The 13356-nt window shown below is 31.5% G+C and overlaps 1 protein-coding gene across 5 annotated transcripts in view; it reads right to left on the bottom strand.

Annotated features, from left to right (window-relative positions):
* Positions 1-13356, bottom strand: part of didum (dilute class unconventional myosin) — a 148002-nt gene that overhangs the window by 95762 nt on the left and 38884 nt on the right. For all 5 annotated transcript variants that reach the window (XM_085811997.1, XM_085812000.1, XM_085811999.1 and 2 more), the window contains exons 11-12: positions 13170-13303; positions 7146-7227 (exon numbers count right to left, since the gene is read on the bottom strand). In XM_085811997.1, coding sequence (XP_085668123.1) covers positions 7146-7227; positions 13170-13303 — 216 coding nt within the window. The remainder of the gene's footprint in view (positions 1-7145; positions 7228-13169; positions 13304-13356) is intronic.

Here is a 13356-nt window from a genome sequence, read left to right as displayed (position 1 = left end):
TTATGTAATTTTTAAGAATAAAATAAACCTGTAAGTAGGATCCATTATTATTAAACATAATCTAATATTTATCCTAAACATAAAAAATGAATTAAAGAATAATATTAATTTCATAATTTTTTTCAAGAAATTAGCATTAAATTATAAAATTTTTTGAAACATTTACATTTTACACTTATAACAATCCTACATAGTTTGAATATGATAAGTGACTTTTATTTTAATTGTATTAACAGTTAGCTTTATATTGATTCTTCTTTTATGCCTGATTTTGTCAATTAATCGGTCAGTCCAGAGGTATATGCACAATTTTTTGCCCAGTGGCCTATGATAAATTAAGAAATAAAATAATAATCAGCATGATTTAAACAGAAGTTTGACTTATAACAGTGTTGCTACTACAGCTACTTGCTTAGAAACAGAGAGCTGCTAATCAGAACAAAAGTGAATATCTGACGTTGGTATGGTTGGTAAGTGTTGAATGTTAGCTGCCCTTTGTCTGACCCAGTTAGTGTCGTAGCTTCATGTAGATTTGCTGTAGTTGTAACCCATTTAATATACAGTATTTAATATAAAGCTCCAATAAGTTGCTGAAGTACCAGAGATGATAGGTTGTTTTTTATTATTTTAAATCTCATTAGATGTAAGGAATAAAGTTTTATGTTACATTTTACACATTTGTGTTGTAGTATTTTGCATCTGCAAAAAGAATTATGGAAAGCAGATATTTTACCTTAACATATAAAGGTATCTTAAGGTGATAAGGGTGAGCAGTTAGTTACAAATAATTACATTACATAGTTAGATACCCTCAGTCATAATGTGTCTGGTGCTTGCTAGGCATTCAAACCGACCCTCTTTCCAAACCAAACCTTAGTTATAACAGATTTACAGGGTTACAAATATATCTATTATAAAAGCACTAAGAACATTTTATACACATATTAAGAGCTACAAAACATTTGTGTTTTGCAGCAGCAACAAACAACAAAACATCCATGGGCCTTTAATTTGAAATTTTTCTGTTTGTTTCAATAAACAAATAAATGTTTTCACTAGTCTTTGCTTCATCTCCTAGTTTTTTAATCATTCAACAATGCTCTTTTGAAGAATAATTCTCTGTCTTTCTAAAATCAGTTTCCTCTTCCTTTTAGAATTTTCAGATTTCTGTTATTCTTAAGAGCTGCTTAGAATGCATAAAAGAAATTGCTAATTTTATTTCTTTAATAATATAAGTATTCCGAATAAATATGAAATTATAAGGTCACAGCTAGTACGGCAGAATTTAATAAGCACAAAGCAACATTTAGAGCAAAATTTTTATAATTTAGGACAGGCAAAGTATGCACTGCCCTGATGATGCACCGAGAAATATATAATTAATTTTTAAATAAATTGTCAGTTTTTAATTTTTTTGCTTTCTTTGACTGCTTCTATGTCCCGCCCTTTGTGGCAAAAGTGTTGAAACAATTGTACAGATATGAAATAAAGCTACAGTCCTAAACTTTACAAGTGTTTTCGAGTTATTGAGGAGAAGATGTGATTTATAATATGAACTTTCATGGGCCGTCAATTCCGAATTAGAAACGAATCAGCGACATCTAAATAGTGAGTTTGTGAAAACGAAAGTGTGCTCTTCTTTTGAAGCGATTGTTTTGTGTAACCTGTGTTCCTAATAATGGAAGAAAAAATTAATTCATTACAAGCATGAAAAAGCTACCCTAAAGGGTAAAATCACCCATTTAGAAACATTTATAGAATCAATGGTTGAACCAATTAGTAAAGATATTATAACCGAATTAGAAGTAAAATTAGAAACTGCATACACCGTCAAAAGATGTATAGCTGAATTACAAAAGGATAACTTCAAATTGCCTGTAAAAGTGGATATTAGTGAAGCAAAATCGGATTTAGAAAAGTGGGAGATTCGTCTGGGAAAAAAAAATCAAAGTAAGATTAAAAACATTCTTACATAAATTAAATGTGAAATTTTCTGTGAAAAGTACTGAGAATGAATAGGGTAAAATAAGTGTTGATAATTGTTCTAACATAGCCCCAGATGTAAAGCTCTCAAAATTGAGTTTACCTACATTTACTGATAATGTTTATGAATGGATAACTTTTAATGATTTATTTATGTTGTGCATAACAATGATAATTTGTCAAAAGGACAAAAGCTTCAATATTTATTATCAGCCCGTAAAGGTGATGCACTCCGAGTCGTGAAGTCAATCCCAGTTTCAGATAAAAATTAAGAAGTTGCTTGGTCACTGTTAGAAGAAAGATTTTCAAATCATAGAGAACAGGTTTTTGCAAACATTAAGCGATTTATGTCAATTGCATCCATTCACAGTGAATCTGCTAGTGTTTTACTAAATTTAGTTGACATTACCTTTGAATGTACAAGAGCATCAGAAATTTTAGAACACAAAATTGATGGGTTTGCTGATACAATGTTTGCGTATGTTTTGTTACAAAAATTAGATGAGTCAATAAAATTATGGTTCGAACGTGAATTTGGTAGAAAAATAATGTTCCCAAATTGAATGATTTAATTGAATTTCTAAAAAATCATGCAAGACCTTAGAAGCGCCTAGAGTTTCTAAGAACACGAACCAAAGGAAGGCATTATTCTAAAGGTATTGTATTGTTAAGTACTGTCAAGTCATCTAAGTGCAGTTTCTATTTGGATAATCATATTATATATATAAGTGTCCTACATTTCAAGCTATATCAGTGAATGATAGGGTTGAATTTCTAAAAAAGCAAGGATTGTGTTTTAACTGCTTTTTAAACCATAGTGTAAAACAGTGCTCTTCAAAAGTTTCATGCGCTTAATTAGTTTTAATTAGTTTTGCTGAATTACATACAATATTGTAGGATTAATCATATTAATTTAAACTAACTTTTAACAGAATATAATGACCATATCCTCTTTTTTTATATTTTAAACTAGCACTGCCAGTTAAGTTAGTTTGAGAGTAATGAATCTAACAACAAATGCGGTAAAAAACATAACACCCTAATTCACTTTGAGAAAAGAAATAATAATTCATCCCATAATGTACATTCTCAAAAAGCATCTTTCACCCCGAATAATGCTAGTGAAATAAACATTTCAAGCAAATTAAATCCGAACGCAATTAGTTTCGAAAACAAAAATGCGACTCTCTCCATAAATCAGACATTTGTTGGAACGAGTTATGAATCTGAACATACTTGTGAATGTGAACTTCTCGGCACCAGAGCAAATGTTTCCTTTCCAAGGTCGAAGAACTTACACGTTTTTGTCTACTGCTGTGATTAAGGTTCGAATGAGAAATAATAAACATTTTAGCAATTCTGGACGCAGGCAGTCAAGTCAGCCTAATTTGAAAGGAAATCGCGGATGTTACAAATAAATAAAACAAGCCATAAATGCTCCTATATCTGGCTTGAATTATTCGATTCTAACTGTTAAAAGTAAGCTAGTAACATCAGTGGAAAATTCGAATGGAGACTTGAAAAGAAATGTTGAATTTTTAATTGTAGATAATATTACTGATCTTACTCTTTCAAAACAATTGGACGTTAAGAAAATTTGTTTTCCAACAGATAACTGTTATGCTGACCCAAGCTTTTATAGACCAACCAGGATCGATGCTATTCTAGGAGCAGATATATTTTACCTGCTGCTAAAACCAAATCAAATAAAATTACAAGAGGAATCTATCATGTTGCAAGAGACAGTGTTTGGCTGGGTAGTGAGTGGATCTATGAATTTAAGTAAACAAAAGAGTTACCATTGTGGATTAGTAAACAATTTCGAAGATTTAGATATTCAATTAGCAAACTTCTGGGAGTTAGAATCCCTTGGTATTACAGATACTGAATTGAGAAATGATGAAGATAAGGCCCTAGAGATGTTCAATGAAACAGTATGTTTTAAAGACGGATGATATGAGGTTCGGTTGGGAGGAACTTAAAGACAATTATGATGTTGCAAAAAATCAAATTGCAAACATTGTTAAAAGAATGAAACGTGATACTTCCCTGTATTTAAAGTATTGTGATATCTTTAATAGTTATTTGAGTGAGAGAATTATTGAGAAAGTGATGAGCCCAGTTAATAAAGTGAATAAATCTTTATATTACCGTAATTTCGCGCGTATAGTCCGCGGACTATCTGTGTTTAAAATGTGAATTTTTGAAGCTGCGGACTATCCACCAGTGTGGATAATACACTGGTTGTTCATGTTAAAATCGTTGAAATTTAAAAAACACGCTGTCGTGAACTGCCGATGATCAAATATAAAAAAAAGTGCGAGATTCCAAGAAAACATTTGTATGTATCGTATCGATAGTAAACCATAGAGCATAGTGCAGAACGAATGAGTAGTAGCAAGTAGTGCTCCTAAAATCCAGGCTGGCACATCAAGCGATGCCGGGATATGAGCCAAAGAAAGTCTTGTATGAGCACTCACTTAACGCAACCAGAGTCTTGTATCCCAGTATCCTTCGCACTGCTTTAGCGCAACTGCGGGAGGGGGAAAAGTAATTGCTGCGTCAGCTCGGTTTTTAGGAGCCATAGTAGCATGTACCTGGAGTACGAAAAAAAAAGCGTGATTCGTTTACTTATAAAAGCGTGGTTTGGCAACACCGAGTGAGTGGAGTCGAAGGTCACATTTCATTACCACTTATCACGAGTATAGCACGTTGCACAGTATTTTGTTTTCGTATTTTGTCTTTCATCTTCGATAACGTTGATGAAACATCACCGGGAAAAAGATGGAAATAGAGAAGCGGGCCGTTATTATTTTAATCCTAGTATTTGGTGCACACGGGATTTCGCTACTTTTGGCGACTTTATGATGAGCAGTGAAAACGGGACATATACGATGAGTAGTTAACGGGTCATTCAAAGAAAATATATAGGTAAACATAGTATATATACTATGTGTGTATATACGTATACTATGTGTGTATATACGTATACTATGTGTGTATAGTATATATATAGACGTTCTTTGGATCATTTTTGGTGTTGGAGATAATTTTCAAAGTCGCGCCAAGGCTGCACCGTATACTAGGATTTTACTCCGTTATTTTGAAGTGGACGAGAAAGCGGTGAGAAATTGGCGCAAACAAAGGATGTGTTTAAAAAGCATGGGAGTATTGCCATATTAAAAAAACATAATTTCGGACATATAGTCCGCGGACTACCCGGTGGTGCGGACTATCTGACGATTTGTGAAATTTTTTTATATAAAATCGTGTCTGCGGACTATACGATGGTGCAGACTATACGTGCGAAATTACGGTACTTACCCCACCATGCAGTTGTAAGACAAGAGAGCTTAACTACTAAGGTAAGGATTGTTTTTGATGGAAGTTCGCATGAACTAGGACAATTATCTCTAAATGATTGTTTATATCAAGGAGTTAATTTAAACCCAAATATATTTCATTTATTGACATTCTTTCGCTTGAACAAGATCCGCTTCTTGGCAGATATAGAGAAGGCTTTCTTGCAAATTTCTTTACATGAAAGAGACAGAGACGCAGCGAGATTTCTTTTCATTGACAATATGACTAATGTGTATATAAAGTCAAAAGGCTAAATTTGGAGTAAATGCAGGTCCCTTTTATTGGCAGTAACTATTAAAAAACATGTAGAGAAGTACAGAAAGGACTTTCCTGCTACAGTACAAACACTTGATACCAGTTTTTATGTAGATGACCTTATCACAGGTAATGACAACATTCTATCTGCCTTTGAAATTTCTAAAAGTGTCGAAAAAATAATGAGAGATGCTGGGATGCTCTTAAGGATGTGGATTTCAAATTCTGAAAGGTTAAGAAAAGAGTGGAAAGCTGTGGGATTTAAGCAGTTTATCCCTCCGAAGGTTCCCAATTTTGGCGGTCTTTGGGAGGCTGGAGTAAAGTCATTCAAATATCATTTGAAACGTGTTGTGGGAAATGCTAATTTAAATATAGAGGAGTTTTTAACAATTGTATTACAAATCGAAGGGGTTTTAAATTCACGCCTTCTTTCTCCTCTGTCTTCCGATTCTAATGATTACACAGTTTTGTCCCGCGGATACTTTTTGATCGGCAAATCACCTCTATACCTGAGCCTAATTTAATAGGTATCCCCGAAAACAGACTTTCCAGGTGGCAAAAGATAACTAATTAGGTTAAAAAAATTTGGCAGTTGTGGTGACAAGATTATCTTAGTAATTTACATCAAAGATCAAAGTGGCAGTTTGATAAAAATAATGTTAATGTTGGAACTGTTGTACTTATAAAGGATAAGAATCTTCCACCAACAAAATGGTTAAAATTGCTGAGATATTTCCAGGCAAGGATGGAAAGGTAAGAGTTGTCAATTTATAGTTACCAGGCGGAAAATTTCTTAAAAGAAGTAGTCTGCACATATATATCTTGCCAAATCAATAGTTAGACTATATGGTATTAATGAAATTGTATTGTATTCATGTTATAATTATTTTCATTTAAGTTGTTATACAGTGTTATAGTGATATTGGTTTATTATTATATATTATCGTTATTCAGCTTTTGCAAAATTTGTTTTGATATTCTCATATTGAAATTTGCAATTTAAATGGGCAGGAGGATGTTCAGTCTTACCTCCTTGATATATGAACTGCAAAATGTAGAAAATGCCTCCAGAGGCAGTGCAAAAAGGGAAAAAAACCAGAGTGTGTGTTCTCGCTTTGGAGAAGTGAGAGTTCCCGCCTTTGTGGCGAAAGTGTTAAAACAATTGTAGAGATATGAAACAAAGCTACAAACCTAAACTTTATAAGCTACAGGCCTAAACTTTATAAGTGTTTTCGAGTTATTGAGAAGTTCTGATTTATTATATTTATAATATGAACTTTCACTACATATCCTAAATACTGTAAAACTGATATTGTGTTTACTGGGATTTTTCCTTTTCATAAAACCCAAGCATCATGAAAATTAAGAATTTAAGTACTGCTAAAATATTCTTCAAATAAAGTTTAAGCAGTATTTCAAACACAAAATAAAAATATACATAATAAAGTCTGAAGAAATCATAAAACATGCACACAAATATAATTTGATTAATAAAAAAGTGAGTACAATACTTTTTAGTTTATGAAACTGTTCTGTTGACATACCATATTAAATTGTTGTTGCAGTTTTTCATTAGCATAATTTATACAAAATTGTTCAAAACTGTTTATTTCAAAAGTTTCAAACCTAAGGCAGAAAAATAAAATTAGGATACAAAATGCAATGAATAAAAACAGGTAATATATTTTAGTCATATTGGAAGCAAATTAAACTAATATTTAGTTAAAAATATTGTTCACATTGCTCTTTACTAATTAAGATATCCAAACTTGAAATTGAAAAAAAAAGTAATTTTTTCCATTTATATTTTTACTCGGGCCATTAGTCTGATATTATTCTCAAAAGCACAGTCTATCAATTAAGCATTATCTCTATAATCATGAATATGCTGTTTATGTTACTCAACATTAATATGCGAGTAGACAAAAAGTTCCACTTCTGAGATTGCTTTAGCTTCAGAAATAATGTCTAGTGAAAAATAATGTGAAACAATTCACTACCTAGTTAATCCAACTCATGTACATTCAATCTGCATTAACATCTGCAAAGATCAAAGTCTTAGTTGGACATATGTCTACAGATCAATTTCTATTCCCTCTCTTCTCCCTGTTCTTGTGGTTGTTTGGTAGCTGTCTAAACTTTGCCTTGCAGATGTCAGTATGAGATAGCATGTACATTATGCCAGATATGTATCCAGCAGAAATGTCAAAACTTGTGGACCACTTTACCCTGACTAATGAGCAATATCTGCATTTTAGAACTTTCCTTACAATATGCTCATTTAACACATTCAATTTTTTGAAAACTTAGTCTATGAATGTTCTGATTTCATCATCATAAAAATTTAACATATTCTCCTTGCGACGTCTTTGTACCCTATGCAGTTCCTGTTGAAAAAGATAATATCACAGCTTCAGCCATTTCAGATATTGCAAAAATTGGAATAAGACCTACAAATTAACAGCAGCATAAGCACAATTTTATTTTGGTAAGGTAACAGAAAAATCACATAGCAAGATTATAAGTAAAAACAAAATTATTAGTAAATTTATGCAAACAGGAGTTTAAGATATATAGCCATACCCATTTATAATAAAACTGGTTATGCTGAACATTTAATTTTACAAATACAGTATCTCATGACATTAACAACATTAAACTCTCCTTAAAAACAACTTTAAATTTACTTTTCATTACAATCTATTTCCTCAACTACTGATTGATATAATGATTTTTGTTTCCTCTTTACTAAATTAAAATTTAATTGGAAGTTTTGAATACTTCTTTACAGACCCTAAACAATTTTTCTTGCTGCATAATTTAATACAAAAAGGATATTCCTCACCCCCTCAAAACAATGATTTACGATTCTTTTATAAACAGATACATGGTTGTATATTGTTACAGAAAACACAGAACTTTCTTACAGCTAAAGAAAACCATAGCTGTATTCTTTTCCTAAGCAAGCTTAATCATAAAAAAAGTATTTTGATTAATAGCATCATATTTATGCATTCAGTACCCTTATTCTTTTCACGGTTCAACTGTATTCCTTACCAAAGCCTGCTATGAAGCAAATAATTGCAGCATAAATGTGAAGAAGGTAGATAGGAAAAAAAAGTCAGTTAAAAGTATGGAATTCCTCAGACACATTACAGACAATTTTAAAAGTAAATACCTAAAACTGTTAAAATTAATTAATTCAAGAAACAAAATTCATTTAACCTATACTCTGATGTTGCAGCTATCTATTATCCCCAGTTTACAGGGACAAGGATCAAAATTTATATATTAGTAATTCAATCTAAAGCACTAAGTTCTGGAGCGCAACTAGGTTATAAAAAATTTGGTACTTCAGGATTAAAGCAGATACCTAGATCAATCAGCAAAACTGGAATATTAGTTGGTAAATATAACCAATAGATTTTTAAACTGCAACAAATTTGATTTTCAAACTATTTTGACCGTGATGTTGTCTATGTGATATCATTGATTCAGTAATTCATTTTTCCCTCTAAAATGTTAAACACTTTAACTTATAATTGGAAAAGAAACCATATTTATAACATGCCACACTTTATCTTTACGCTCGCTTAATCGACTGGAAAAGAACAGGTAATATTTTTTAAATGCCACGTCTTTTTTTATCCTGATGGTCGTCTTTAATAGCCTAATATCATTAGTTATTTTTTTTTATAATGTTGGCAATTTTTCACATACCATAAATTAGAAAAAAAAAACAATATTCTTCATGATGCTATACATTCTTTTCCATTCATTATTAATTTTTCTTCTAAAATGGTGACCCTATCTAACTTGCTAAAAAGAAGCAGTAGTTTTCTTACAAGAGCACAGAATTTTGTATACTGAGCAAGTGTAAAAATGTCCACCAAATAAAATTATTTATAAAGAAACTGTGGCTAAATGGCCAAAAGGTTGAACAGCTCACCAATACTTAACATTTATATTTAGAAGAATTTTTATGCCAGCAGTATGTAAGATGAGACAAAATATTTAATTTTTTTTTATAGCAGCAACTTCCAAATTATGACCCCCATTAATGTAAATAGATGTTAATTCAGATATTAATAAAATAAATAACTATTATTTCAAGTTAAATTTAAATAAATGTTAATAATTGTTAAATAAATGCTATTTATTGTGTTCCTATATTATGGTTTTTTCATTTTTGAAGTCTACCATAGTGTTTTAAACATTCGCCAAATTAATTTTACATTTCACCAAAGCATATTCAATGGCCCGCTTTAATACTGAACTACAAAAACTTAATGGTTACAGAGATTTAAAGATTGGGATGAAATAGTTCATCAAAATTGGTAAAGTAAAAAAACAGACACAAGTGCTGTAGACAAATGGTTGCAGCAATACAATCTGCAAGTTATTAAAAATTTCATTACCAAAGAGATTTATTAAATTTCATTACAAATGTGAGATGCAACATGAATGTTCTAATATAAGTGGATACAAAAGCAAATTTATTTAATTGAGATTCAGGTACTGTAATTTTTTAATATGACTATATCCACCTATATATTATTAAGCTATATATTATTTCTGCAATGATAATAAAAATGGGCAGATTAATTCATATCCACATAATAATTAAAGTAAATTATAGCCATGAGCAATTTGCAACAAATTTGAAAATAAAAATATATAACAAATTACAATATGTACATATTACATACCACTATGTCCAGAATGTTGACATTAAATTGTGTGTGTATCTATAACATTTTAACTAGGTGCATCCTTTTCATAGAAATAGTTTTATTTACTTGAATTCCAGGTGTATTTCTTAATAAAACCTTATCTATCTAGTGTTATGTTAATTTCTGCATGGTAATACACATAGACAGAAAAGTTAATATTTTTGCAGACAAATCAAATACTCAGGAATAAATCTTGTTACATGCTGGACTATCATTAACAGAGCACTTTTGGATCATACTCTTTTCGTAAGTCAACTTTTCGTAGCACAATGAATATTCCCTCTGAACCATCACTTCATAAGATAAATAAGTACTCTCATAAAATATGGCAAATGGCTCCAGAGATCTTGCTAGGAAATTTTAAAAACAACCCCAGCAAAAATAAAATTGTTCGAATTATTGAAGTGCTTAATTCAAACAACTCTTAAAAAAATTTCAAAATACATTTTTTGCCATCTTATGAAACATTCATATTGACCTAAAATTATGTATCTTTGAAGTAGGACAGGGCTTCACATCCATTTAACATAAAGACACCCTTGCATACCATAGTCAACTAGATTTGTAGACTAATAATACGAGCATCTTTATGCACTTTGCTCTGATAAAATCTGCATAAGCAAACACACAGAATGATTTTGATTAATGGCCAATTTACATACAAAATTAGGCTACTCTATTTGCATTGTATATTTTATGAATTATGTTTAAATTTTGGACATCAATGGAATTTGAATGAGTACAGTTGGAAATAAATAAACAGTTGGAAATAAACACTTTTTTTGCCAATCTGGACAAGTCAACCTGAAAGTGGATTCAATTTTTTAAAATGTAACCAGAGTTGCCAACTCTCCCGATTTAAGCGGGAGACTCCCGCTTTTCGACCGCTCTCCTGCCAACCCGATTTACGATATATTTCTCCCGACTTTTTCTTATTCTTAAAATTTCTCACAACTTTTATGCAACTTGGATTAATACTTTGTTATATGAATAAAAACAAAGTGCTTTTGGATGTCTGAAAGCAATTGAATTATTCTACATTATATCAAAACAAAACCTTGCTAATCAGATAGCTTCTGCTTTGTGAGTGAGAGCATTATACGTATCCAGAAACGTCGTTCTCCAGTTCTCCAATGGGCTTCGAGCTCCACTGCGTGTCAGCTGGCATATATTAGCCAATGAGGACAAACTACGTTGTTATTTGGACGTGCTTTAGTTATTTCTTTCATTTTGTCCAGAGTTGTGTGAGTACACGTGCCTTAGGGAAATAGTTTTAGAAATTATAATCTTTTGCTACGTCTGCGAGAAAGTGAAATATTCGTGTACGTTTCAAAAATCGTACACAGTTGACTTTCATTCCATTATTTCCTCAAAGAAACGTAATAAATTTGCGATGTGTACCACCCGTCATTGCGATTTTTCGATTTCGCATGGTGGAAGGGCGGATGTTCTCAAACATGTATGTACGCAAAAACACAAGGATAACATGAGTTGTTTTAAAAAAAAACGGGAAATTAAATTTTTCTTCGGACACAAAGGACCAAAAAGTTATTAATGCAGAATGTCTGTTCTCTGCCTTTTTACTGGAGCACATCCTGCCACTGAATGCATCGGATCACGCTGCAGCTTTATTTAGAAAAATGTTTCCCGATAGTGAAATCGCTAAAAAATACTCAAGGTGCAAGAATTAAAACAGGATCAATTGTTAAAGAAATGGGTTTGAAAAATAAATCTTCAGTTATTGATAGCATTAAAACAGCTCCTTTCTGCCTCTCTACGGATGGAAGTAATAATACCGATTAAAAACTGTATCCAATTGTTTCTTTTTTTGATCCAGAGTCTTCAGAAATTGAGTGCAGTTTACTTTATGTTCCTACTTTAGAAGGACATTTGACAGGCTTTAATATAGCACAGCTAATTATTAAAACTTTAAAAGAAAATGCAGGCCCTCTGGATAATTGCTTAGCACTTGGTGCCGATAATGCACCAGTATTGGTAGGCTTGGAAGACTGGTGTTGCAGGCATCTTAAGAAAAGGAAAATTCAGATTATGAGGTGCACCTGTCACCTCTTAAATTTAGCAGCTGAAAAAGGGGCAGCTTCTTTACCCATAAATGTGGATGAACACATCGTTGATATTTATTATTATCTTGAAAGGAGTTCTAAAAGGAAGGAAAAATTGAAACAATCCATCCAAGTCTTCATTCAAGTTTTCTAATTGTAACAGCTGCATAACAGCAGTTTACAATTAGAAAACTTGGATGAAGTTATAAAATCAGCTAGGATTGACACCCAGTGGAGTTTAATTGGAAAAGTGAAAGGTGCTGATGGAACTGTAAAATATAGTGAACTGTCTAGAATTGTGTTACCATCTTGACAGTTCCCTATAGTAATGCAGAGTGTGAGAGGATTCTCAGTGTTACGAAAACGAGGACTAAATTTAGATCTAATATTAGTGATGACACATTCGAAAAACTTTTATTAGCTAAAACAGGCCTACGTGGTAATTGCTGTGAACAAAATTATGAAGTTTCTTTCTTAAAGAAAGCAAAATCTGCCACTGTTTATAACATTTGTACGAAAACTAAAGTGTCTTTTTTTTTTCCCTTAAACAATGCAAGTAATAAAAATGTTTTTTATGTATAAGGTATTTTTTTGTTGCTTGCATTTAAGAATTAGTTACTATTTAAAGTTAATTCATTATTAAAAACTATATTTTTATCATTAAATAAGTTAAAGTCTTTTTAACATTGTGAAAAATCTCCTGATTTTTGAGTGTCATAGGTTGGCAAGTATGAATGTAACTAAGCAACAGAAAATCAGTAAAAGTTCTTACCCATATATGTCCAAAACTCCAATGAACTTGTGAATTTTTTTATTTGATGCTAATGATTTATTAATTTGTTTTACTATCCATTCAAACAACTGAGAATATATATGTTTTGCTAAGGCATCACGAGCAAACATGGCCTATGATTAAAAAGAAAACATAAAATATAAAATAAGAAACAAATATATCATAG

The sequence above is a fragment of the Stegodyphus dumicola genome, chromosome 2, assembly GCF_044657685.1.
Source record: "Stegodyphus dumicola isolate Sdum_Otavi_A_Nest chromosome 2, ASM4465768v1".
Classification (NCBI taxonomy): Eukaryota; Metazoa; Arthropoda; class Arachnida; order Araneae; family Eresidae; genus Stegodyphus; species Stegodyphus dumicola.
The sequence above is the reverse complement of the archived record's forward strand: the minus strand, read 5'-3'. Positions and strand labels throughout refer to the sequence as shown.